Raw genomic sequence first — 27,593 nt, 5'->3', positions numbered from 1 at the left:
AGTGTCTAATATATAGCATGGCATCGTCCTGGTTTCTTACATCTCTGTGGTCCTGCATGTATAAGGTGACTTTTCATTTAACCTGGGTGAGACGTTTCAGGATTAGGGGACAGTTAGGGATTGAAATACATTTTAACACTTTAGCTTTGGCAAACAGTAAATCCTATGAAATTTAGCCCCTTGACACCTGAATTTATTTACAATTAAATAAAAAAAACTTTTTTTTCTGTGTTTTTGCTTTCCAGCTGATGGTAAAATAAGTGGAGATTGTTCATTTATCTATTACACATAGAATATAGATACATAGATACATGTGATTTTGCGACAGTAGGCGTCAAGGGGTTCATTTCTAACAAAAACAATGGAACAGTGAGTGTGAGTGAGTGAGTCAACTGCTGATGTGTCCTGACTCACGTCAGGAAGAAGTCAGCCTTGCTCTTGGAGTTGCTGATGAACTGGAGATAGCAGTTTTCAGAGCAGAGCGACTGCTGATACTCCTGCTCTGTCATTCCTAAAGAGCCACGCAGGCTGGCAAACACTGGGCCAGCAAATGTTTCCATTGTAAAGTCCTACACAAAGACACACACACACACATATATGCAACAAAATAAGAAGGTGAAGCATTTGACATAAAAGTTCATTTGGGTGCTGCTTTTTCTTGCACCTACCTTATGAATCTGTGTGACCTCTAATGTGAAATCATCATCTGACAGTTCATTCTAGAACAGGAAAAGAATAAACGTTTGTGAAGAGGGGTGGATAATTTCCTAACAAAGTTTAGTATTGAGTTACATATATTCTTGTCATTTAGATTTGCAGAATATAGTAGATGCAATGGGAAAAAAATACCAGTATCAACTGCTTTTTGCACATCCTTGTACTGACACAAAAAATTAAAAACATATGTTCAATGGCAATTAACAACTGTACCCTTTTCATCCGGCAGTTAGTGTGATGTATACAATATAAACACTAAATTCTAAAGTCCGTGTCCTATGCAAAAATACAGTGTTCTATACAAAAGGTATATACATGTGTTGTATTTAGTTCCAAAAACACGACAGAGGGGTGATATACATCAACCTGCTGAGGCAGCAGAGTGTGCTGGACTGGGATTAGGGTGAAGCAGCAGTGTATGGCTGTGTTCAACTGTGACTGTTCAGTCAGCAGCAGCACAGTTGACACTGTATGCCACCCTGCCGCATAAGGCCTTGTTCAGAAGGGGGTCAACTGTGCTATTTGTACATTTGCTGGTGCTTGGTTTAGATAATATTCTCTTGAGATATATTTGAGGTTTACAGCCCAAACAGGACTAAAGAGAGATTTTAGTTATAAGTTTTATGGCTCTGAAAAACTGACAACAAAATGAAAATATTCAGTATATATTTCCTAGTCCCAATGTGATCTTCAACTCTGGCTTAAACTGTAGGACTCACGTCAAAAATGTACTTTACACAATCTGAAAAATTACACTACTGTAATGCTTTCCAAAAACAAAATGAAACTAAGGAAATGAACTTTTTGGAGTCAGAGCTCAGACCTTCACCCAGCAGTGATGCAGTCCTCAGAGAGACATTCACACCAGACCTCCTAAGAATCTCGCTGAAATGAAGCATCTCTAAGTGGAAGAACATTCCAGAACTCCTCCAGAATGGTGCAGATCTGATTAGATCCACAGTTACATGAAACACTGAGGTTGTTGCTACCTAATGAGGGTACCTTACTATTTCCAACAACATAAGATGGCTGCTCCCTGTAATCAAGGCATGGCCATGTTTTGACTTCTTGTCAAGGACTCTTCACCATCACAAAGTGATCTAGGTTTAATTCTATTCCTTATATTTACCCCCTTGATGCCTGATTTTATTTACAATTAAATAAAAACATTTTTTTTATGTGTTTTTGCTTTCCAGCCAATGCTAAAATAACTGGAGATTGTTCATTTATCTATTACTGTTGACGCAGCCATGCCTTGTGTAAGAGCTGGAGTAGCCGGTAAAATGGAGGAAAAACACCACACTCAGCCGATATTACTCTTGGCCGGCATCCTACAATTTTTGTGAATGAGTTGCAGCCATTTAATGTAAATTGAGCCCACACCCAAAAGTAGGTCAATTGAGGACAAATAGATCAACATCACAACACCCCCACTTGTTCCTCAATTGACTAGGGTACATCACTTCATGATACTTCTTTGAATCAGTAGATTCGCCCTCGCTGTCAAATTTCATTTTCATTTCACATTATGTCACTCTTGGTTTGCAATGAGTCATTTCAAATCTTACAAAATTCTGGTTATGTATCTCTTTCGATTCATTTTTAATTCCCCTTATGTCTGGGCAAAATCAATGCCAAGGAAATGCCTTAGTTTCCCAAGATCTTTAATTTTGAATTTTGCACTCAACATTTCATTCACACTTGTATTTGACCATGACTCGCTGCAAGAACGAGGTCATCAACCCAAATGATCAATATGATGCTTTCACCTTCTGAATGCTTACTGTAAACAAAATAGTCTGCTGTATTCTGGACAAAACCATTTTCAATTAGGAAATCATGGAGCATCTTATTTCAGTTTCGTCCTGACTGCTTCAGACAATATAGTGACTTGTTGAGTTTACACACCAATTTCTCTCCCGTTTTCGACTTCATCTCAAACCCTTCAGGCTGCTCCATATAAATTTAAATATGTTTTAACATCCATCTGATGTAGCTCTAAATCGTACTGAGCTGCAAGCTGCATTAGTACACGTACAGAAGTCATATCAGCCGTAGGTGAGAAAGTTTCATTATAATCAATACCAGCCACTTGACTATAACCTTTTGCCACATATTTTGCTTTGTAAATTGTCTCAACTGGATTTTCTTTGACTGCGTAGACCCATCTGCTCCCCACTGCATGCTTGCCCTCAGGTAACGGTGTTAATATGCAGGTATCATTCTCCTTCAGAGAGTCAATCTCTTCCTCCATAGCTTTAGCCCACTGCTCTGATTTGGAAGAGCTCAAAGCGTCCTGCAGTGTCAGGGGAACATCACAAGTCAAACAATAGCAATAGTCAATATTGGTCAATGATTGGTCTTCCTCAAATTTCACTTCATAATCACAATCAGTATAATACTGTTGGGGTTTCCTCTCTCTTTTTGGATAAGGAGCACTACGGTTACTCTCGTTACTTTGTAAGTTGGTATTAGATTGACACACCTCTAGTTTCACTTCTTGAGGGATCACATTAGTCACATCTGGTTTAGATGGCTGGATCTCAGCTCTTTTCCTGTGTTCAAAAATATCATACATGTCTTCATCTGTCTGAGTGTCACATTCATTTGTTCTCTTTGTCACGAACTTCACAAGCCTGTTTTTCATTGCTTTACCAGTGTTTGGATAAAACACTAAAAATGTAGGACTGTTTTTGTCATAACCAACAAAGATTCCTTTTTCACAACGTGTCCAATTTTTTATTGTCATATTTGTATGCAAAACATTCTGAGCCAAATGCTCTCATTTTGGACATGTCAGGTTTCTTCCCAGTTAACAAGTAATAGAGGGTTTGTTCAAGCCTTCAGTTGTAACACCTATTTCTGACTATAGCAGCTGTTAGGGAGAGAACCCGAGCAGAGAGCACGCAGAGGAGGCAGAACTGGAACAAAACGGGTTTATTGTGTTAAGGAGAACACAAAGCTAGGAGTGAGGGGTGCTAGGGAGTGATGAGGGGTTGAGGGAATAACCAGGGGAGGGTGAGTGACAGGGACAGGGAAGGAGCGACGGTGCCAGGGACCAGCGGCTGGGTTGGCTTCCGGGAGGGAGAGAGTTGGCGGCGGAGAGCGGGCAGGAGGAAGCGGCTCCAGGGGGGGCGAGAAGCAGAGTGTTTTGGGAGGTCAGGAGGGATCAGCAGGATGTCTTCAGGAACACGGTACCAGGAGGGGATTCCGAGAAGGGTGGGGGGAACCGGCAGGACTGGGGGGAATCCGGGCAGCAGGATCTACGAACTTGAAGCAAGAAAACAGGGTTAGTATATTAGCACAAAATGGTAAAGAGAAGTGCAGAGGAGCATTAAACTGACTGCAGGAGCAGAGTTTATGATCTGGCAGGGGATGGAAGGTGAGACCGGTCTTTATTGCAGTGGTGATTGTTCAGGTGTGTCGAGTCCCAGCTGCCTAGGATTCGGGTGCCTCCTGGTGCACGACGGAGACGGCCTGGATGTTCCTGATGGAACTCCCTGATCGGCTTTGGGGAGTGTGTTGTGGGCATATTCCACCCAGGGGAGTTGGGAGCTCCAGGAGCAAGGATTCTTGGATGTTATGCACCGGAGAGCAGCCTCCATTTCTTGGTTCAGCCACTCTGTCTGGCCGTTGCTCTGGGGGTGGAATCCCGATGAGAGACTGACCCTGGCCTCGAGTGCGGAACAGAATGCCCGCCATACCTGTGATGTAAACTGGGGACCGCAGTCTGACACAATGTCCACTGGGATGCCGTGGGTTTGAAAAACATGGGCCACCAGAAGGTCTGCCGTTTCTCTGGCGGTAGGGAGCTTGGGTAGGGGAATGAAATGTGCTGCCTTAGAAAAGCGGTTAACTACCGTCAGTATTACCATGTTTCCTTGTCACGAGGGTAACCCAGTGACAAACTCCAACACGATGTGGGACCAGGGTCATCTTGGGATAGGCAGGGGATTCAGCAGCCCGGATTGGGTGGAGGTCTTGTTCTGGGCACAGACAGAGCAAGCTGCAATAAACCTTCGTGTGTCCCAGTCCATGGAAGGCCACCAAAACCTCCGGCGCAGAACCGCTAGCGTCCTGGAGACCCCTGGGTGGCAGGAGAGCTGGCTGGAGTGGGCCCACTGGAGGACGTCCAATCGTGCTGCATCTGGGATGAATAGAGTGCCTTGGGGACCACCTCCTGGGTCCGGTCGTGTCTCCTAAGCCTGGTGGACGGTGGATTCAATTCCCCAAGTCAGGCTAGCCAGGTAGCGGGAGGACAGGATGGGTTCCGGCGTTTCGTTGGTTTCCTCTTTGGAATGGATGCGTGACAGGGTGTCTGGCTTTATGTTTCTGGATCCAGGGCGCTATAACAGGGATAAGTTGAATCGGTCGAAAAATAGGGCCCATCTGGCCTGCGCTAGGTCATGGTACTCAGAGGAGACGTTAGACAGGTTAGGGGGCTCGGGCCAGGCAACAGGAGCAGGATTACCGGGGGCTGGGGCAGAAAGGAGGCAGGTTTTATGGCAGTTGGTACTCCATGTCAGAATCTTTCCCTGGCTCCAGTTTATATGGGGATTGTGGAGCTGGAGCCAGGGATAGTCTAGGACTAGTGGTGTATGCAGGTTCTGGAGGAGGCAGAAGGAATGATTCCAAATGGTTACCTGACAGATGGATGGTGATGGGTACGGTCTGGAGGCGGACCTGAGCCAGCCGTCGACCGTTTAGGGCGTGGGCATACAGCGGGTGATGGAGTGGCTCGGTGGGGATCCTCAGCTGGCGAACAAGGGACTCGTCAATAAAGCTCCCCTCTGCCCCCGAGTCCACAAGGGCAGAGACAGTGTACTGCTGGTCTCCCCACATTAAGGTGGGCGCCACCCGAAGTTGTAGTAGGGGAGAGGAAATGGTGGTCTGGCTCACAAGGACACCCCCCCCCCGGTCACTGGTGAGCCGCGGCTTTTCCCAGTCTGCCGCGTAATGACCCACCTCTAGTAGAGGCAGGTGTTCCTTTTGCGGTGTTGTGCTTTTTCTTCCTCGGAAAGGTGGGCCCGGCCAAGCTGCATCGGCTCCTCCTCTGGCAGAGCTGGAGAAACAGCAGAGGGCACAGGACGGGGGGGTGGAAGTGGCTGAGCCAGTGGACTGGGTCCTGGGCTGAGGCTGCGCAAGCAGGGGTGTGGCTGGACCAGGGAATGTGGCTGAGAGGACTGGAGAACTTGGAACACCTTTTCCCGGTGGCGTTCCCGGATGCGATTGTCGAGCCTGATGGGGGCGCTCAGGTCTGAAGGCTCGTCTCACGGTGCCAACTCATCCTTTAGCCTCTCATTTAACCCCTGCTGGAAGGCCTCCTGTAGGGTGGCGTCATTCCAGCCACTCTCTGCCGCGAGGGTCCGGAATTCTACTGCGTACTCCGCAGCGCTCCGACCTCCCTGGTGTAGGGAGCCGAGCCGCTTTCCGGCTTCACGTCTACGGACTGGGTGGTCGAAAACCCTCTTCATCGCCTCCACAAAAACGACGTTAGAGTTGCAGATGGGGTTTTGGGCCATCCAGACCGCCGATCCCCAGTCACACGTCGCTCCTGTGAGGAGACTTAAAATAAACGCTACGCGGGCTTTGTCAGTGCTGTAGGTGAGTGGCTGTAACTCAAAAACTAGGGATGCCTGCATTAAGAAGGCCCGGCAGGTGCCCTGGTCCCCCCATAACGCTCAGGAGTGGGTACATGTGGTTCTCGGGCAATGGGGGGCACGGAACTAATAACTCTGGTGTCTGGAGCTGGATTTGGTTGTGGAGGGGCCAGGGGAGCAGGAGCAGTGTTGAGTTGGGCAAGAGCTGCGGAGACCTGATTCATCTGGTCGGTGAGTGCATTTAGTTGGTTGATCATATTCTGATTTGATGCGGTTAGTTCTTTTAAGGTTTGGCTATGCTGCTCTAGTAGTGTCCCCTGGCTGGCTACAGCTTGGAGGGACGTTCAGACTAGGGCTGCAACTAACGATTATTTTGATAATCAATTAATTGGTCGATTATTTTTTGGATAAATTGGTTTATGCACTTACATTTTAGTTTTGCCTTTATTTTCCAATGTAAAATATTAATAAAGGGCCCATGTCATTCAACGTACATTTTAAGAGCTTTTAACCATGTTACAATGTCCTAAATTCTTCAAAAACCTATACAGAGTTGGATTTTAGTATGTCTCAATTACTGTAGATATACATTGTTAAAACATAAACGATGCCTCTTTCCCATCGTTGTAAGGCAGACAATGTGCTACAAGCCCAGTTTTATCAAAAGTAGCTGTCTTTCAAGCTGCAGGAATAACATTGGTGTCAACTGGAGCCAGTTGAAGGCTGCAGTGATTCTGGTAACAGTACAGTGTATCAGAGTGAGATTACTGAATATTTGTGTCTCTCTTCGCTGTTGCAGCGGTTTTGCAATTTGCAGACCGTACCTGTTCCCTCCATAGACACCGTTATTTCCGCAATTTGAAAGACATCTTCTTTTGATAAAACAGGGCTTGTAGCACATCATCTGCCTTACAACGATGGGAAAGAGGCATCGTTTATGTTTTGACAACCTACATCTAATGTGCTATTGATGCTGGAAGTTTGAATCTGTGAAGGGAGTTTTTCTTTAGATAGGCAAAGGCCATTTATTGATCACATATAGGCTATTAAATAAACAATATTCTTTTTAAAAAAGCATTTAAAATACTATTAAACAACTTAGGCATTTATTGAGTCACTAAAATACTGTAGAGTCTACGGCCACATTAGTCTGACTATAATCATCCTCTGGTAAATTCACAACCATGTACTGATGTCTGTTACCAAAGGGACTTCAGGAGATGATTAGATGATGATAAACTGTGACCTGCTGGTTGGGTTCTCTCTGTTCTCATGTTTCTTACATGTTAGTCTCCGGATATGCTGCCTTACTTCAGCTAGTCTATGAGCAACAGAAAACACAGTTTGCCCTGTATCTATTGCCAGGGACTCCAGTCTTCCAGTCTGTGCTTTTGAAAACGTTTTTGCTTCTTTGGATGTGGTGGAATTTCGGGTGTAGATGTTTTTAAACACGCGGGAGCAGCAGTGTCTGTAACCAGGAAACCCGTGACAGGACCGGTAAACAGAGAAGTGTATCCGCTGGACCTCGCATCAGGTCCTCACTACATAGGTCTAAGGAAGATGAAACTGGCTGCCCTTAATATTTCCTGTGTTTTATTTTGTTTATTATGCAGTTTTGATGCGTGTGTGACAGACGTGTATGGGACATTTATGAAAATACGGAACAATTTGCATCCCGTATTGAATCAATAAGGGACGCTACAATTAATTGTCAAATAAAGGACGATTCCGTATTTTAAGGGACGGGTGGTAACCCTAGTAGTAGTGCTTGGTATACAGAGGTAGGACTTTGCTAACGTTGACAAAAAGGGGTATTTCACCTCATTTGACTTCCACCACTGTAACACATTTTCTCCCTTGGAAACTGGCTTCTCACCGAAGTATGTGGGAAAGTCTGACCTCCTGTCAGACTTTCCCAGTAAGTACACAGTCGCTAAGCATGAGTCTATGATGCTGAGTGAACATCACGTGACCTAAAGCAAGGCAACCTATTAGTTGTTTGCTTCTTCTCCTGCAGTTCTGGTTGCGTAAAGCCTACAGTGGCTCATTACTGCCATACCTGGTCACTGTGATTACAGGCTGGCTTAAAATATGCGTGAAACATGCCGCTTATGGTAAAAATAGACTTATTAACTAAATAATCGATGACCAAAATAGTTGACAACTATTTTAATAATCAATTTTAATCGATTAAATCGATTAGTTGTTTCAGTTATAGTTCAGACCCCCACTGAGTGCTCTCCGGGTTCATTTTCGAAGGCCAGATCGTACTGTTAGGGTGTGAGGGAGAGAACCCGAGCAGAGAGCATGCAGAGGAGGCAGAACTGGAACAAAACGGGTTTATTGTGTTAAGGAGAACACAAAGCTAGGAGTGAGGGGTGCTAGGGAGTGATGAGGGGTTGAGGGAATAACCAGGGGAGGGTGAATGACAGGGACGGGGAAGGAGCGACGGTGCCAGGGATCAGCGGCTGGGTGGACTTCCGGGAGGGAGAGAGTTGACGGCGGAGAGCGGGCAGGAGGAAGCGGCTCCAGGGAGGGCGAGAAGCAGAGTGTTTCGGGAGGTCAGGAGGGATCAGCAGGATGTCTTCAGGAACACGGTACCAGGAGGGGATTCCGAGAAGGGTGGGGGGAACCGGCAGGACTGGGGGGGAATCCGGGCAGCAGGATCGACAAACTAGAAGCAGGAAAACAGGGTTAGTATATTAGCACAAAACGGTAAAGAGAAGTGCAGAGGAGCTAGATATTAAACTGACTGCAGGAGCAGAGTTTACGATCTGGCAGGGGATGGAAGGTGAGACCGGTCTTTATTGCAGTGGTGATTGTTCAGGTGTGTCGAGTCGCAGCTGCCCAGGATTCGGTGGATGATTGATTGCTAAGCGGAGTCAGCCGTGGAGAACTGCTCCGCCCAGCAGCAGAGGGAGAGGGAGAGCGAGGGGAAGAAAGAGAGAGGGGGAGCAGGAGGAGGGGTGTCAAGTGGGGGCTGAGGAGGAGGAGGCTCTGACAGCAGCAGTCTGTACTGCATATGGCCACAGCTGTTTTGGTAATTTGCTCTCTATCAACATACGTACATCTTGCCATTTCAAACAAGGTCCTCCATGCTCTTTCAGCTGTTCCATTTTGATGTGGCGACCAAGGAGCTGAGGTTTCATGTCTGAAGGGATTTTGACAGAGTAGTGACTGAAATGCTGATGATGTGAACTCTGTTCCATTATCCGACCTTATGCATTTGATTTTTCCATAAGGTGCAACATCAGCAATGAATCTCTCTGTGGCTTTAACGGTATCACTCTTAGCTTTTAGGAAATATGTGAAAATAGCTCCAGAATAATCATCTGAAAATGCAAAAGCAAATCTGAAACCATCTTTACCGGCTGACTCTATCGGCCCAGCCAGGTCTGTATGAACAAGCTCTAGAACATCTTTAGCTTTTTCATCCGGTTCTGTATTTCTGTTCTGTGCAAATTTACCTTTGATACACACTTCACATTTCAGATTGGACTTCTCATCTTTCCCTTTGATTTTCATACCTTCTTTGACACTTTAGAGCTTTAACACATCACATAATTACAGTGACCCAATATTTCATGCCACGTCTGAACGTCATAACACAGACTACATTGATCAGTCTCACTTTCCAGAGTACTTAAGTAAAACAGTCTGTCTTGTGTGTTAATATCAAAAGTTGTACTGTTTTTATGGATGAGTCGGTTTTGTCCCTCTTTGAAGATGACAGTCGCTCCTTGCGCTGTTGCCGCTTTGACGGAAAAGATATCTTGAGAAAATGATGGGACGGAGAGCGCCTCCTTCAGCATCAGAACCACGTCGCGGCCTTTACTGTCTCTCATGTGCACTTTGGCAGTGCCCTTCTTCAGCGCAATCCCGCTTGCCCGTTCTCCGTCAGCCAACTAAGGAATATGGCTTTGCGGCTGGAAGCTTGGGTCAAACTCCTCGAACCTATCCATGTCCGTGATAATGTGCTTCGTCGCTCCAGAGTCGACCATGAGGCCCTTCAACCTTACTGCGCTGGCCGGGGCGGCGGCATCCAACTGCACCTTGAATGCGAACGTGTGGTCCACCGCTTGCTTCACCTTGTCCCGCTTTCTCCGCCGACTGTTTGCGTCCTTGTGCATGGCGCTTTTACAGAGGCTACACCACATTCTCTGCTCCCTGGGCTCTCCAGTTGACGCGCACTCAGAGGCTTTGTGCCCCCTCAGCCTGCAGGTGAAACAGGTGAGTTTCGCGCTACAAAAGTCTCTTCCTTTCACCTTCATCACACTGGCTTCTCCTGAGCTAGAAGCACCAAACATCTCTGTACATTCATAGCTCCTGAGTTTAGTGTTAAACTCAGCAAATGTCAATGTTTCATCACTCTGTGTAACGTGAACAGAGAATGGTTTAAACACATCAGGCAGGCCTTTTAAAATCATTGCGGTCAACAAACTGTCACTCAGTGTCTCTCCTGCATTACGCAGCGCTGTGATGGCAGTCTCTGCACGGATTATATAGTCTGTGACGCTCTCATTCACACTTTTTTGGAGAGAAGCCAGCTCCATGTACAAACTGATTACGCGCGGCTTCCCCTTCCCTGCGGAATGATCGCGCAGGATCTGCAGCACTTTCCTGCCATCATCGTCGGCGTCTCTCATTACAAGAAATAAACTTTTGCCATCAAACAGCTGAATAAGAACTGCGTACGCCTCTTCATTTTTCCTGGCGTCTTCTTCAGCACCATCTGCATCTGCAGCGGGGGCTGCACCCAGGATGGTGACTTTCAGGTCCAGCAGACACAAATGTGCCAGGAACTTTGTTTCCCACAGTTCTTAAGGCTCCGGTGTCAATTTTCAAGGTTATTGTTGTCGGAACTATCAAAGGTGCCGTCCATTTGTCTTCTTTTACTGTCCTTATAACTTGTTCTGTGTCTCTTGTGTTTTGGGGCTGCTTATAGTTTTCCTCACCAGACACCATTTTGATGAAAAATGTCTCACTTAAATCATCACTGTCACCTATGCCTTCCTGCACAGTGTGCACTTTTTTCCTAGTGTGGCATATTTTTGCATAGGGGTCATTCCATGTGGTTTCACCAGATGGTGGTTGCCGCACCATCTTCAAATTAGGCCTAAATTTGTATGCCATTAGATAGTCACAAAAGTACTTTCTATGCAAAATTGTAGGCCTGTAGCTCAAATAGTTTCTGAGTTATGGGGGTCTGAAATTTTCAGAATTTGGGCTGTAAAAAGCCTCGTCAGCGTTTTTTGCATCTTTAAGTGGTTATTTCTCAGCCTCTAGACATACCAGAGAGCTGTGAGTTGGTAAACAAGGCCTCTGCATGTAGCTAGTGCCCCACAAACATCCCCAGGTGTTTCCCTACACTCTGCAGGCCATGGGGGCTTGCTAAAAATGCTAAAAAATTAAGAGACACCTACTCACGAGTGGAGTTTGGGACCTTAAAAGTACTAGAAATACTGCACAGAAGTGTTATAACACCCCTGGGTTCCATTCTACACAAACTTGTGTGATAACCTAGCAAACTGGAGCTTTCTAGGTACCTCAGTTTGGAAAATATGAGCTCCCAAAGTTGGACAAGATTTTAAATTGGCTATTTTGGGGGGCAAAAATCTCAGTGTGGGACAGGTACCAGAGACCCCAAATTTTTCTACAAGACAGTTCCATCTGTCTTCTATCACTGTACAAAAAAGCAGCATGGTTATATTTGTAGTTACTGAGATATTCTTACTCGAAATGGCATGGGTAATGTCAAAATCGTTTTTTGCTTTTCACTACTTTAAATTGGGATACAAGTGTTAGTAGTCATTTCAATGGTAGTATTATGTATGTTTTGTTCTTTTTGAAATGTTAGTTGTTAAAGGTGACTGCCTTCCAAAAAGTGTAATGGTATAACTTAGGTATACCCAAGTTATAACTTAGGTATAGGTTCTTTTGCTTGTAACATGACATTGTACAATTAAATTTAACATGTTTAATCCCACTGCACTGATACTGTAAAATTCAACATTATTGTTGTATTTTTAAATTAATCAACCATGAACTACTACAGAGCTCCCTGAATTCAAGTTAGTACATGTAATTTGTATGTGTATGTTATAATTACATGTATGCATTGCAAATGGGTGTCAAATGGGCAAATGGCGCAGCAACACCCCCAAGGAATATCTGGTCATTTCACCTGGAATGACCCATAGTGATTTTGTTTTTTACACTTTGCACATGTTCTCCCAAATGCAGGGCATTGTTTTGGCATGTGCATTTCACCACACTTTTTGCAACTGTGTTTGATCATTGTCTCCGCTTTTGTCTTTTTGCTTGAACCTGAACCGTGGTTTTCCTTTCATTGCCACTGCTTTCACGGACTCGTTTTCTTCTTCACATGGTGCTGCTTTAAATGTAAGCGCGTGTTGCTTTGCTATCTCATTAGCTTGGCACTTTCCAATGTGAGATCCGCTTCTCTCAACAGCTTTTCTCTAAGGTTCTTTTCATTAGTCACAAATACAATCTGATCCCTTATCATTGGGTTTTTGAGATCACCAAAGTTACAGAACTGAGCTTTTATTTTGAGATCGGTGAGAAAATTATCAAATGACTCACCAGGCTGTTGGAGCCTTGAACGAAACACGTATCTGTCATACGCTTCATTTTTCTTAGCAAGACAGTGTTTGTCAAATTTCTGTAGGACCTTCTCAAACTTGTCTTTATCCTCGGGTGCACCATATACAAACGTGTTGAAAACTTCAATAGCCTCTGCTCCGGCGATGGTTAGCAAAAGGGCTATTTTTCTTGTTTCCGCTTGACTATCCACTCCTATGGCAGCTAGGTAGAGCTGGAATTGTTGCTTGAAGGTCTGCCAGTTAGCGTCCACATTACCCGTCATTTTCAGTGGAGTTGGTGGCTTTATGGCCTCCATCCTGCTTCAGATTCTTTTCTTTCTCGACCTGCGACCTGGTACCATGTAATGTTCTGCCTTCTGTTATTCAAGACGTAATGCATGAACATTTGTGCTGCCAACTTCTATGAGCTGCAAGCTATTTTATTTAACAGATAACATCGTAATCTCAGCTCAAAACAATGCATTCTTGTTCATCTGTTAACAACTCATAACACACTTAAGGCTATACTGCCAACTAGTAGATACTTGATAGTACTACTATCATTACTAAGGGGTTAAAAATTGTTCATCAAGTTAAGATTTTCATAGTTTTATGAGCAATTTCTTTCTATATTTGTATTTATTGTGTCTTGCAATATAACTGATTATGAAGCTACCAGTTGTAAGCTTGTGAGCCCTGTTGAACTCTGTGCAGTAATTTGTAGGTTGTTAGCAGCAGGCTCTGTGCCACCATTCACCTCAGCTTGTATTCTCCACTGTAGAGTGACTTTTGCTATTTGATGACTGTATCTGACACATTTTAGCTAGTGATGTAGAAACAATACGTGATTGTTCTTTATAATGTGTCTCAACTTGTTGGTGCTCTGAAAACGAAAAAAAAAGTTCTAGTATTGCAACTCGACACCTGAGTAAAGAGCATGACATTTAATTCAAATGTCAGCTGTCGCGCAATATTTAATATCATGACAATAATTTGTTTTTGACAACATTCACAACACAAACTAAAGATATCTGTGCATATTGAATATGCATGCGTGAGTGCTGGATGGCACCACAGAGGAGATAAAGATGACTATGCTTGGTAAACTCTCCTATCATTGAGCATGATGCAGCACATTTACTGGTAGAAACTGTTTACAAAAAAATAAGATGGAAATGACTGCCTGTCAGTTTTTCGATCATCCAGTGAGGATATACACCTGACAAAGAAGGCACTTTATCTCAATGATGCTACTTACTATTATGCAACATTGTCAAACTGGTCTAACACAACCAGAGAGACAAAATGGACACTTGAGATGAGAAAGGTCTTTTTCTGGTTTTCTGTCCACAAATTTTGAACACAGGACAAATACCTATCAAAGGACAGAGGAGGGTGTCACCCTGAGCCGTACTAATGCAACATAAAAAAACCAACCTTCACTTGGGCATATTCACCTTCTTGCAATTTGGGGAAGGTACACAACGGTTCAAAAGTTTGGGGTCACCCAGCCAATTACATGTTTCCCATGAAAACTCACATTTTTATTAATGTGCTAACATAATTGCACAAGGGTTTTCTCATCATCAATTAGCCTTTCAACACCATTAGCTAACACAATGTAGCATCAGAGCACAAGAGTGATGGTTGCTGGAAATGTTCCTCTGTATCTCGATGTAGATATTTCATTAAAAATCAGCTGTTTCCAGCTAGAACTGGTCCTATGAGAAACTCTTTACCACATTAACAATGTCTAGTCTGTATTTCTGATTCATTTAATGTCATCTTCATTGAAAAAACTGCTTTTCTTTCAAAAATGAGGACATTTCTAAGTGATCCCAAACTTTTGAATGGTAGTGTAAGCAAAAACCATAATCTCGCCATATTCATTTGGCAGATTTTCACTATAAGAGCTCTGTGTGAGGTGGTGCAAATATTTACGGAAACAGCCTCATAATCTGCCCTTCCAGCCTTTCTGTTTCCATTGCAGTTTAAGATCCAACAGTTTCAACCAGGATTCAATTCAATTCAATTCAATTCAATTCAATTTTATTTATATAGCGTCAATTACAGTCAAATCGTCTCAAGACGCTTTACAGAACCCATATGCCTGACCCCCAGAGCAAGCCCAAAGGCGACAGTGGCAAGGAAAACACCCTTTTAACAGGGAAGAAACCTCGAGCAGAACCCGGCTCTATATATATAGGGGGGACCCATCAGCCTGCTGGCCGGGCGGGTTGAGAGGGACCACTAAAACAACCACAAACAGTAGATACTGGATGAAACTCTTGTTTCAAAATCATGTAGAAAACAGAACAAAGGTAGAATAGAGGTTAGTGAGCCAATATGGTGAATTTTCCGCAGTTCATAGCGATGTTAAGGCCACACATAGAGAGGCATAGAGAGCAGAAAAATTAAGCTTGGTATCCTCTCTGAATTCCAATATACCTTCCTTGGAGTAGGTACTTTTTTCTCCCCAAAAATGACCCTGAAAGAAGTTCTACAAGGGCAGTTCCAGTGGTCAGAACACACACACAAAGGTTCCAGCTGCCCTAAAAAGGCCCAGAAGCTCCTGTGTTGAAGAACAGCTTATAACTCCACCAAGGAAGCGGAGCCTCAGTGGAGTTATGTGACGATTAGTGTGTGTTTGTCTGTCTGTCGGTCTGCCCGTCTGTCTGTTTGTCTGTCTGTCCGTCTCTTTGTCTGAAGGTCAGAGATGACACAATGACCAAATGATTACATTTTGGTAGTGATGCACCTTATAGTCTGGATCCATGAATTTGTTAAAGATTTCTTTATCATTGTGAGATACGAGGACGCCGTCACTGTAACTATAACTAAGTTGCGGACTTGTCGGAACTTATTCGTTGGAAATCATGCAACGACTGAGCAGCCTTGCAGAGTACTGCACTCTCTAAATGTCTTTCTTGTTATCGGCTGTTACCGTTGTCACTACATGTACCAAGTTTAATGCCTATACTGGATTTTTGGCAAATCTGCACCAATAAAAGAATGCCAAAACAGCCATGAGCAACTGCGGTGCAGCTTGCACCCATGGAGGTACAAACTGTTGCTGGACTCTTTTTGTACCACAGAATGTTTAAAAATCAGGCGATTCTCAGGCTCTGTCTTATAATTTCTACAGGTTTAAGAAGCATTATTTTCTATTGTCTTTGTCAAAGCAGATTTATGGATGTTTATTGAATGTTACTGATATCTTTGAAGAGTGAAAGCCACATGATGCAATAACTTCTGCATCATGTCTCTGTATTGTGACACATTGTGAAAAATTGTTCTTCCGAACTTTGTTCAAACCCACAAAACAAAAGAAAAAAATACGATTCAAAATTCCAGCGAAGAGTCCAAAGTTTCCAAATATGCCAAATGTGTCAGATTGAATGGTGAAATGTATTTAAAGTAGTTCTAAAGAGGTCTGGGACATTTCTACAAAAATACGTGATGGTTCATTCTCAAAAACACACAAGAAAGGTGCAAAAATGTAAAACAGTTATCAGAGAATAAAATGGTTGCATTCTATGAAAAGCTGTTGTTGCAGTGTTCCTTTCAGTGTAATCATCACATACTGGAGATTTAACAAAGGTTTGGAACAAGCTGATTGTTAAGGAACTAGGCAGGAGAACCCATGCAGCAGGCGAACAGACAGGCAGGTGGAATTAAATGGGACTTTAATGTGTATTCAGATAACAGAACTCAAAACACCCCATGTGGAAGGCAACGAGAAATTAAACAGAACTGAGGGCGGACCTGACGGCCGAGGTGGGAACTAAACTGAAACTAACGGGGAAGAATAACTCACAGTGTCCGGGGGGAGAATCGGGAGGCGAAGCAGAGGCTGAACTGATGAAGCCGGTGGTGGCGATGTAGCCGGGGGAACGGGGTTGAGTGAACCAGAGAAGGCAGGGGTAATCCAGAGCAGAGGTGAAGGTGAAACAGAGGAAAGGTTCCGGGGTCAAAGGGGGAGATGAAGCAGACAAGGGATTCCAGCGTTGAGGGGGGCGGTGAAGCAGTCGAGGGATTCCGGGGGTCTGTGGAGAGCAGAGCTCGAGCAGATGGGTGTGACTTTGGCAAGAGATCGCAGGCAATGATCCAGCGTCGGAGCTTTATGCTGTGGCTGATTACTGATTACGGCCAGCTGCGCTCCACCACAGCTGTCTCTAATCTTGCTGAGAGCCGAGCAGGAGAGGGAGGAGCCGTGACACTGATACTGTCACACAGTGAGGGATGAGATAATTTTAAAAATCCTAATGCTATGTAAGGGAAAATCAAAGGGGAAGGAGCATGTGGTATATTAAGGTGTTAATCATCTATATGAGGTGTGCAGTTCTGCTGCTACTTCAGCTGCTGACAAGAAGCCAGATTAACAACACCAGTGTCTACCTGTCCCTTTCACCTTACTTACTATCTCTGAACAATGTCCAAACCCAATAGCTGCTCTGGGGCCCCCAGACCCATAGGGGCTCATGTCAAAACACCCACTGCTATTGTATTCTATGAAGTCACACATCAGTTGCAAGTTAATGTCATGTGAGGGTGGTGTGAACCCAAGCAGCAGGCGAAACAGACTGGCAGGGTGAATTAAACAATAATTTGAATATTAACATAAAATCCATAAGGGAGGAACAGGGGATAAAATCAGGAAGGGGGGCAGAACTAAACTAAACTAAACTAAAGGTGACGGCCTTGGGCCGCGATGAAGGCTACGCTAAATTAACAGGGAGAGGGGAAACTCACAATGTGTCCGGGAGGGGAATCGGTAGACCAGGTGGAGAGCAGAGCTGAGGGAGATGGCGGCGGAGACAGAACTGGACTTGGGATTGGGGACCCCTCAGGGGACAGGGCAGGAGGCAGAACTGGATAAGGGACGAAGAACCCCTTGGGGGACGGGACTGGAACTGGGGATTCTTCGGGGGAAGAGACTGGGGACTGAACAAAACAAAAAACTGAGGACTGAAATAAACCGAGGGCTGGGGACCGTTCGGGGCGCGGGACTGGATTTGGGACTGGGGACAGGACAGGGGAGACTACTGCTGCAGGGGAACCACAGGGTGTTAGAGTGGCCACAGCAGGGGGACCACTTGGTGTTGGGGTGGAACTGAGTCTCTTCAGGCATTGGGAGGAGGTGCTATGCCCCCTCAAGGCGGCCGAGGAGGAGCTATGCCCCCTCAAGGCTGCCGAAAAGGAGCTATGCCCCCTTAAGGCTGCCGAGGAGTTGCTACGCCTCTTCAAGGTCTCAGGGGAGGCGTTATGCCTCTTCAGGGCTTGGGAGGAGACGCTACGCCTCCTCAAGGCTGCCGAGGAGGGGCTACGCCTCTTCAAGGGTGCGGGGGAGGCAGTTTGCCTCAAAGCTGCAGGGGAGGCGGGACGCCTCGGCAAGGACTCGGGGGAGGCGGGACACCTTGACAAAGACTCGGAGGAGGCGGGACACCTCAACAAGGACACGGAGGAGGCGGGAAACCTCTTTAAGCCTGCAGGGAAGGCGGGACGCCTCCTTAAGGCTGCAGATGAGGCGGGAAACCTTTTAAGCCTGCAGAGGAGGCGGGTCGCCTCCTTAAGGCTGCAGAGGGGACGCCACCTTAAGACAGTAGAGGAGGCCTCCTTAAGGCTGCAGAGGAGGGGGAACGCCTTCTTAAGACTGCAGATGGAGCTTTTAGCTCCCTCCAGGTCTCGGGGAAAGCTTTTTGCTCCTTAGACGCTGCAGGGGAAGCTTTTTGCTCCTTAGACACTGCAGGGTGACAGGCGGAGCCTCTTGCTCCTTTAAGGCCGAGGTGGGAGCTTCTAGCTCCTTTAAGGCCGAGATTGGGAGCCTTTGGCTCCTTAGACGCTGCAGGGGAAGCTTTTTGCTCCTTAGACACTGCAGGGGAAGCTTTTTGCTCCTTAGACACTGCAGGGGGACAGGGGGAGCCTCTTGCTCCTTTAAGGCAGCAGTGGGAGCTTTTAGCTCCTTTAAGGGCGCCGGGGAGACTTTACGCCTTTCGGAGGGTGCCGGGGGGGGGGCTTACGCCTCTCAGAGGGCCCCGGGGAGGCTTTACGCCTCTTCAAGGCTGCAGGGCCCGCAAGGGCCCGCAAGGGCCGGAGACGGGGCGATGGGCCCCACAGGGACAGAAGACGGGGCGATGGGCCCCACAGGGACAGAAGACGGGGCGATGGGCCCCACAAGAACCAAAGACGGGGCAATGGGCCCCACAGGAACCGGTGGGAGTGAGGCGGCACGGGGCCTCTCCTCAGCCGGTGGGAGTGAGGCGGCACGGGGCCTCTCCTCAGCTCGTGGGGGTGAGGCGGTGTCGAGCCCCTCCAGGACAGCAGAAGAATTGTTTAGAGCCTCCAGGAATGAAGTGAACGCCCTGAGATCTACAAAGGTGGCTATAGACTCCCCGTGGGTTGCATAGGCAGCCTTGAGCCCCTCCAAACCCGAGATGGCGGCGTTATGCGCCTCATGGGCAGGTGAGACGGCCTCGGACTCCCCAAGCCGGGATAAAGCGGCCGCCAGCCTCTCTGTGACTGCAGAGGCTGCTCTCAGTGCCTCAGGAAGTGAGGGGACGACACTAGGTCCTCCTAACACGGGGGCAGCAGTGGTCTCGCCCTGCTCAGGAGTTGAGGAGGCGCAGGGCCCCTCCAGACCTGGAACCGGAGAGCCACGGCGCCTCCTGGCGTTTCACCTTCGGCAACCAGGCTCCTCTGCAGGTGGTGCTGTGGCTAGCGGGGAACCAATATCTGGTTGGCAGCTGGGTGGTATGCTAGCGCCCGAAGGGCCGGCTCGCCCAGAGGCAGGCGGACTGGTGGTCACAGAACAGGGATGGTGAAATATAGAGCTAGGGACGGTCAGGTATGGTAGAGGAGTCTCCAAAAACTGCTTAATTTCAACCGGCAGGTGGCCAATTAACCAGGGTCGCTGGGCTGCTACTCTGCGACCCAAGGTGACAGTAATATTTTTTGGGTCTTCCTTCCATTTCCACCATAAGTCGCTAACGGTATTAAAATAGATGCTGTTTTCCACGCTGGAGAAAAAAATCTCCAGGGGAGAGCTCAGGGTGCTGGTCGGGGTGCCTGCTGGGTTCTGGGGTGGCTGCATCATTCTGTCATGTGAGGTCGGTGTGAACCCAAGCAGCAGGCGAAACAGACAGGCAGGGTGAATTAAACAATAATTTGAATATTAACTTAAAATCACTCCATAAGGGAGGAACAGGGGATAAAATCAGGAAGGGGGGCAGAACTAAACTAAACTAAAGGTGACGGCCTAGGGCTGTGATGAAGGCTACGCTAAATTAACAGGGAGAGGAGAAACTCACAATGTGTCCGGGAGGGGAATCGGTAGACCAGGTGGAGAGCAGAGCTGAGGAAGATGGCGGCGGAGACGTAGTGAGGACCGAGCAGCAGGCAGACTGGGAGTAGACGGAGGAGGGGTGCAGAGTGGGCGAGGGATTCCGAGGTGAAGAGGGAGGACGGAGCCGGCAAGGTAATTCACAGAGAACAGAGTCCAGACAACGGAGTGCGCATGACGGGATGCAGCATGTAGCGGGGGTGGCAGACGAGGTGATCCATTAATCCAGAGACCAGTGTGCTCGCGGCGGGGTGCAGCATGTATCAGGCATGGACATGATGCAGGAGGCATGTGGCAATGATGCAGCAGGGAAATGAGGGAAGCGCCAGGCTTTATACCGAGCTGATTGGTCATTGCGCTCAGCTGTGCTTCTCCCCAGCTGTTCCTAATCAGACGAGCTGGAGCGCTGGCACAGGAGGGGGCGTGACAGTTAACACATGTCATCGCATCAGCTCTTGGGCAGTTACACTGTTATGTGTTGTAACAACGCCTATGGAGAGCCTCCCTAATATTAATGAACCACACCTTACAGCCTATATGCTTTTAAACTCAAATACATCCATAAGAATACAGAGTAGGTTGTTACACTACCGTTCCAAAGTTTGAGGTAATTTAGAAATGTACTTATTTTTGAAAGAAAAGCATTGTTTTCAATGAAGATGAATGAATCAGGAATACAGTCTAAACATTTTTTATGTGGTAAATGACTATTCTAGCAGGAAATGGCTGATTTTTAATGAAGCATCTACATAGGGGTACAGAGGCCCATTTTCAGCAACCATCACTCCTGTATTCTAATGCTACATTGTATTAGCTAATGGTGTTGAAAGGTTAATTTATGACTAGAAAACTATTGTGCAATTATGTTAGCACAAAAATAAGAGCGAGTTTTCAAGGAAAACATGAAACTGTCTGAGTGAACCCAAACTTTTGAACGGTTTTGTAAATGTTGTGTACGTGCACAGATGAAGGTGACTGAAATGTTGCCTCTGCTGAAGCCCACTCACTGTTGGTGCGTTGTCAATGGTGCTTTGGATGGCTGCAGCCAAGCCCTCCTTCATCATACAGGTCAGGCTGTAGAATTCATGCTCCTGATCGATCTCAAACAAGCCCAGAAGTTTCCACTGCTGCCTCAGGCCTCCCCACCTCCTCCTCTTTACTGAGCGCTGGTGGTGAGCAGACATCCCCGGGCCACCTGCAGTCACTGACATCTCCATCTGGGATACAGAAAGACAGACAGATCCCAAACATGTGACTGCTGCAGTCACCTGATGCTACACTGTCAACGCAGAGGAGGTTTACAAAGCTCTGGCAAAAAGAAATCAAAGAGTGAGTGGAGGCCAGAGAGGCCAGTGACAAACACAAAAGACAGCTGACTGTCAGTTGAGTCTTTAACAGGGTAACTATGGAGACCAACACAAAGGGATAAAAGCTTCATGGGCTGTACTCTGGTTAATGGCATAATGCTCATGCTCCGACTACCACATCTCGTCAATAAAACACATTTTAGACGTGCAGCCATCTCTGTATTTACTACAGTAAATGGAGAAACAAACAGAAAATGCAAAACAATGCTATATTAACAAGTATATTAGACAGAAACAGAAAGACACAAATGGACAACATTGGGACAAATGTAAAATGCAAACACTCTTCACTCAAAACCCTCTCACATGGAAGTTGCTTTGTTTGCTGAAAAATGCTGTATGAACAAGAATTCTACTCAGCTCATTAAGGTAATATGCTAAATATTTTTCATTCTTAACAAAAAAACCAGCACTGAAAGCTTCCACTAACATGACTGTATCAAAGCCTGACAGAGAATCCTTCCTCTGGACCACAGAGCTCCATTGATGTCAAAAACAATTTAAAACAAATCAATGAATCACACTGCTGCACTGGGTCATGTGTCCTTTTATAACCATGAACACACACTGTTTATTTTGACTCGCCTGAACAACTCATGAGAGCATCAAATGTGGACCAACTAGCAGCTGGAAATAGTTTCTGCAAATGCATTATCTCAAAAACTACAGTGGGCAGCTGGTGTGGGAAATTGCTGAGCCTTTTTAAAAATGTCAAACGACATATTTTATGCCTTAAATTACTGTTTTTTAGTATTCTGGCTGTCAATTGAATTGAAAGATCAATCTATGGAATGTTTTCATGACGACCTAATTATTTTGTCATGAATGGAGTCCAGAGTGACATCTTTTTGTCCAAACAAAATCCTGAACTGCACAATACTTAATCAGATTGAAGAAATACCAGACCAAGTAAAGCAACTAATTGAGAACCTGAAAAAGTGACTATACTGGATTTTTGTCTTAAATTGTTTAAGTTCTCATTATGATTTAAACAATTATAAGATTAATTAAGTCTTAATTTGATGTCAAGATTTTACAAACTGTATATGTGACATTTAAACACACCAGAAAGTCCAAGTTAACATGTCAAATTTAATTCCGTTCCTCTTTAACTAGTGATATTCATGCTACTTTTATACTTTGTTTTAATCATAATTTTTGGTAATTATTTCTTATAAACCAGAGCTGATGCTGAGTCAAAGCTGAGCCTGCTGCCTGTGCTCCCTATGTCATCTTCCTTTGCAGCATCTGCAACCACATCACAACATTAAGTCATTTTGTAAGTTACCCAGCAATGCTATTGGGCAGCTCCATAGCAACAAGCATGATGCAACGCTCCTTGCACTTTTGAGCATTTCTCGCTGTTCTTCTCCAGCGACGCTCGCTGCTTCACTTTGCATTTGACAGGGAAACAAAAGCCTCCTGTGTGATCACAACCTTTTGCAATGCTGTTTGATGGTGGGGCTGTACAGTGCCATAGTGGTTAGCACTTTCACCTTGCAGCAAGAAAATCCCCAGTTCAAATCCCGGGGTGGGCCTGGGATCTTTCTGCATGGAGTTTGCATGTTCTCCCTGTGCATGCGTGGGTTTTCTCCGGGTACTCCGGCTTCCTCCCACAGTCCAAAAATATGCTGAGGTTAATTGATAACTCTAAATTGCCCATATGTGTGAATGTGAGTGTGATTGTTTGTCTGTATATGTGGCCCTGTGACAGACTGGCGACCTGTCCAGGGTGTCCCCCTGCCTTCGCCCGAGTCAGCTTACTAATACTAAACTAAAACTAAACTGAAACTAAGCAGTATGTAAGAAATAAAAATTAAACGAAACCAGCAAACAATGGATAAAACACTAATTAAAACTAAACTGAAATTGGAGACGTGAAGTCAAAACGAAATAAAAATAATAACTAATGAAAAATTCATAACTGTTACAACCTTGCCCCAGACACATATCAAACACTGTAAATGAAGCATGCCATGTTAACTATTACATTTTTTAAAATTTGTGCCAGTGGATGCATCAACAACTATCAGTAAATCCCGATGCTGTTGAAAACATCTGAAGATTCTCCGGTAGGTCCCATCAGTATACTGAAGACTATCCTGTAATAAAAACAACCCCATCTCATAATCAGATTCAGGAATGGAAATGTACACCAGGATTTTGTAATGATAGTCTCTCACAGTTAAACTGACAGACTTGATTTTCCAAAATGAGAAACCAGGATGACTCACAGAGCTGAAAATGAGCCAAAAGTCTCTGTACCACATAGCTATCACAAAGAGACTCTATATAAAAGCTTCTCTGTAGTATTTTCTGTGACATTGTAGACTGTCAGGGAAATTCCTGAAGAAAGATCCACCTTGATGGTCAGTCCCATACACATGCCTAGTTGCACCTCGATGCAGACGTTGGATGTCTCCCAAGTAAAATGTGAACTAAACTATGCGTCATCGTTGTTATTTTGAACCATGACGTCACTTAAAACTCGCGGTTGCCCTGACTGATAACAGACAGCACAGACAGCCTTCATGCATTTCAAGATTAACACTGGCATGTCATGCTGAAACTTGTTTGTGAAAATTTTCAGTCTGTCACAGACATGAGCTCAAGGCAAGGTTATAACAGTTTTTAATTTTTCATTAGTTTTTATTTTTATTTCGTTTTGACTTCACGTCTCCAATTTCAGTTTAGTTTTAATTAGTTTTTTATCCATGTTTGCTCGTTTCATTTAGTATTTATTTCTTACATACTGCTTAGTTTCAGTTTAGTTTTTATTAGTATTAGTATTCATTTTATTTTTTTGTAAAATGGACTATTCTTCAGGGGTGACATAAAAAAAAGATAGAAAAAAGTACTGGTTAATGAGAACTCAAGAACAAATACTATGTAAGAAAATGTGTTGACTTGAATACACCAACACCAACAGTACCTAAAATTCAGATATGGGCACACATTTAAACTATCTACACAGGTTACAGACTTGAGCAACAATACAACAACAAAAAAATTAAGTATACAACAATTAAATACGACCCCTAAAGTGCACATTCACTGGAAGCTAATGCGCTTTATTTTTTTGTGCTAACTTCCATAGCCTTGTGTCCAATATAAACAAAGGAGTCCTCGCGTTGTGAAAGAGTGAACCATTCTTTGTGCACGTTGGTGGGGAAGAAGCAGAGAGACAAGTGTAATTCAGTCAAGCAACAACTTCTTGTTGATCTTGAGGAAAACACGTTGCTCCAGAGATGTAGTTGTTCTGTTTCTTAGGCCAGATGACAGCAATCCGCACACCGAGAAGATGCGCTCCACAAAGGCTTGTGATGCAGGAGCACTAATGAGAGCCAATGCCACAGCGGCAAGTTTTGGATAGACAGCCACTCTGGATCTCCAGAACTCCAATGGCGTCTCATTAAACACACCCTGTTTGATGTCAGTGAGATACTTCTCTATTTCATTTAGCACTCTATCAGTCAGATTAGGCCGATTTGTAGGTGACATGTTGCTCTCCATACTGTAAGCAAGGAAACGGTATTAAAGAAGAACAGTGGGAGAAGGTCCTGGTACCATCTGACTGGCCCCTGCAGTGGCAACATGATGCACAGCAGAAGGAGCTGGGTTATACTGCACAAAGGACTGTGCAGACCTCTTCAGTGGTGCAGCATCTGCTGTTTGAAGAACCAGTGAAACCCCTGGATCCATTAAGCAGGCTCCTGCTGGTGTAGCATAAAACTGTGTGGAGTCAGGGCTAAGCATGCTAGCAAAACGTTCTCGCAAAGACTTCAGTAGCACTTGGGCTAACTGATTCCTCAGACTAGTCTGTAGATGTGCCTCAAGGTTGAGCAGGCATGGCAATACTTGTGAGAGAGACTGACTGTCACTCTGAAGCTGGTCCGTGTGAATGGCAAACGGCTCAAAGGGCTTGATAAGGTTCTCCAGCTTAGCCCAATCACTTGCGAGAAGTGTGTCCATGCCCAACTCCTCAAGTAGTTGGTTTAGTTCAGCTCTGACATCTAGTAGTCTTTTAAGCATGTCATAGGTGCTGTTCCAGCGTGTGCTACAGTCCCGGACCAGCGTTTTGTCACATCTTTTGATCAACTCTTCATTTGCCACTGATGACTTCCTTATTGCATATACCAGCTTTCTTGCTTTCACGATAAGTGAATCAGCGCTTGGGTGCTTCATGGCATCTTTCATTGTGAGTTGAAGGGTGTGGGTCAAACATGGCATACTCTGGAACTTGTTCTCTCCATCTTTTGGCAGGTCCAGGTCTTACACAGAGAACAAAGAATAAAACAGAACAGCAATCAGATGATTTAGCATTAAAAGTATACTTCACAAAAGAAGTTTATAAAAAAAACAACAACAAAACAAACAGTCTTTACAAAGCACTCGAGATGTGTATATGATTTAATAAAAACTGAATCATGAGTTAGGACTTTGGCTGTACTCACTCTTAGTTCAACAGAAGGGATTATATTTTTGTAAGTTTACTTGTTTTACTATATTTAATTTACTGTATTTTATTTGTTCACTGTGTGCGCCATACAATTATTACACTGGATATGAAGTTTTTACAATAATAACAATTAATTATTCTTATTAATAATGATTGTTATTACCATGGCATGAAAATGCAGACTATTGGTGTCAAAAGCAAACTTTTGAACCTAGACTGATATAATCTATAATTCCTAATTTTAACAGGTGTTTCCAGTGACCTCAGCATGAAAATTTTGAGTAAATTGGCTACTGATGTAAGCTGAATGAGTAAAAAGCATTTGTCTCTGTGCAAGCTGAACACACAGTGGCTATACATTCTCCATTCTCCATTGTTTTTCTATTGAAGAGGGTAACATGCAAATATCAAAATAAAGCCAACAACACTGCTTAATATATATTTGAATTACAAAATAACAGAAGCAAATTACTAAGACTGATAAAATATATGTCAATATAAGCGCACTCACCAAAGCCTCTATTCTCTTCATCTGACTCTTCCTCTGAGTCTGACTCCATCCACTGTTCATCCTGTTCATCTCCTGGACCTCCTGGTTGGGCCTGAGGACCACCATGGTCTTCATGTCGCCTTTTATTGCAAAGCATCCGCACAGCCTTCACTATGTTGGCACCGTTATCTGTCACAACAAGCAGCACTTTGTCTTCCCCTATATTCCATGCATCTAAAGTCTGATCGATGCAGCGGGCAATGGCCTCCCCGGTATGAGGGTGCTCCATTCTGTGCAGGTTTAGCAGTGCATGGTGAACTTTGCCTTCGGCTGGATGGTAGAAACAAGCTGACACACCCATGAAAGATGCTGTCAGTCCTCGCTTGCTCCAGCCATCTACACAAAATGTTAGCTTTCTTGCTTCCTTTATGATCTCTTTAAATGTCTTCTTAGCCATATCCATTTTAGCCCCAATAAGACCATTTACTCTTGCAGCTTGGGGTGTCTTAAATTTCAGTTTGAGCGAGCTGCTGAACTTTCTAAAGGCAGGCTGCTCACACAGTTGCGTAGACATACGTGTCTCAATGAACAGATTCACTAGTGCGTCCTCTCGCTTGTGGTGTTCTTGTGAGTTTACTGGCCAGCAGCTATCAGGTCGCCGCTGGAAGCACTGGACAAGTGTTTTCTGAGATGTGGTCTCCGGCTGCACGACGTTGCCTGGCCTGGAGTTGGACTGTGTCTCCCTCATCACTTCAATGTAAGCTAGGTTAGCCTCCTTATGCGAACTTTTTAAATGCACTTTAAGTAGTTGGGTTTATTTACCTTTCAGAAATGCACCGCATATTTCACCACGTTCCACCTCAAGACACTTGCTCTTATCTGACACACAGTCATACTCAATATAATCCCAATTTAGGACTTTGGCGCTTTCTCCCGACTCTCGCTACCATGCTACAGGTCATTGTAGGCGTAGACCCGCCTGGCTGCGGCCGGATGGACGGACGGCAACACGGAGACAC

The 27,593-nt window shown here is 45.0% G+C and overlaps 1 protein-coding gene across 2 annotated transcripts in view; it reads right to left on the bottom strand.

Moving 5' to 3' along the window:
* The window catches only part of pip5kl1 (phosphatidylinositol-4-phosphate 5-kinase-like 1), a 71,310-nt gene that overhangs the window by 11,862 nt on the left and 31,855 nt on the right, over positions 1 to 27,593 (bottom strand). For both annotated transcript variants that reach the window (XM_051938258.1, XM_051938257.1), the window contains 3 exons: positions 21,266 to 21,475; positions 669 to 719; positions 415 to 569 (listed from right to left, as the gene is read on the bottom strand). In XM_051938258.1, coding sequence (XP_051794218.1) covers positions 415 to 569; positions 669 to 719; positions 21,266 to 21,475 — 416 coding nt within the window. The remainder of the gene's footprint in view (positions 1 to 414; positions 570 to 668; positions 720 to 21,265; positions 21,476 to 27,593) is intronic.

Source organism: Acanthochromis polyacanthus, chromosome 18, assembly GCF_021347895.1.
Source record: "Acanthochromis polyacanthus isolate Apoly-LR-REF ecotype Palm Island chromosome 18, KAUST_Apoly_ChrSc, whole genome shotgun sequence".
Lineage (NCBI taxonomy): Eukaryota > Metazoa > Chordata > Actinopteri > Pomacentridae > Acanthochromis > Acanthochromis polyacanthus.
Note: the sequence above shows the minus strand (reverse complement) of the source record. Positions and strands in the feature narration are given on the sequence as shown.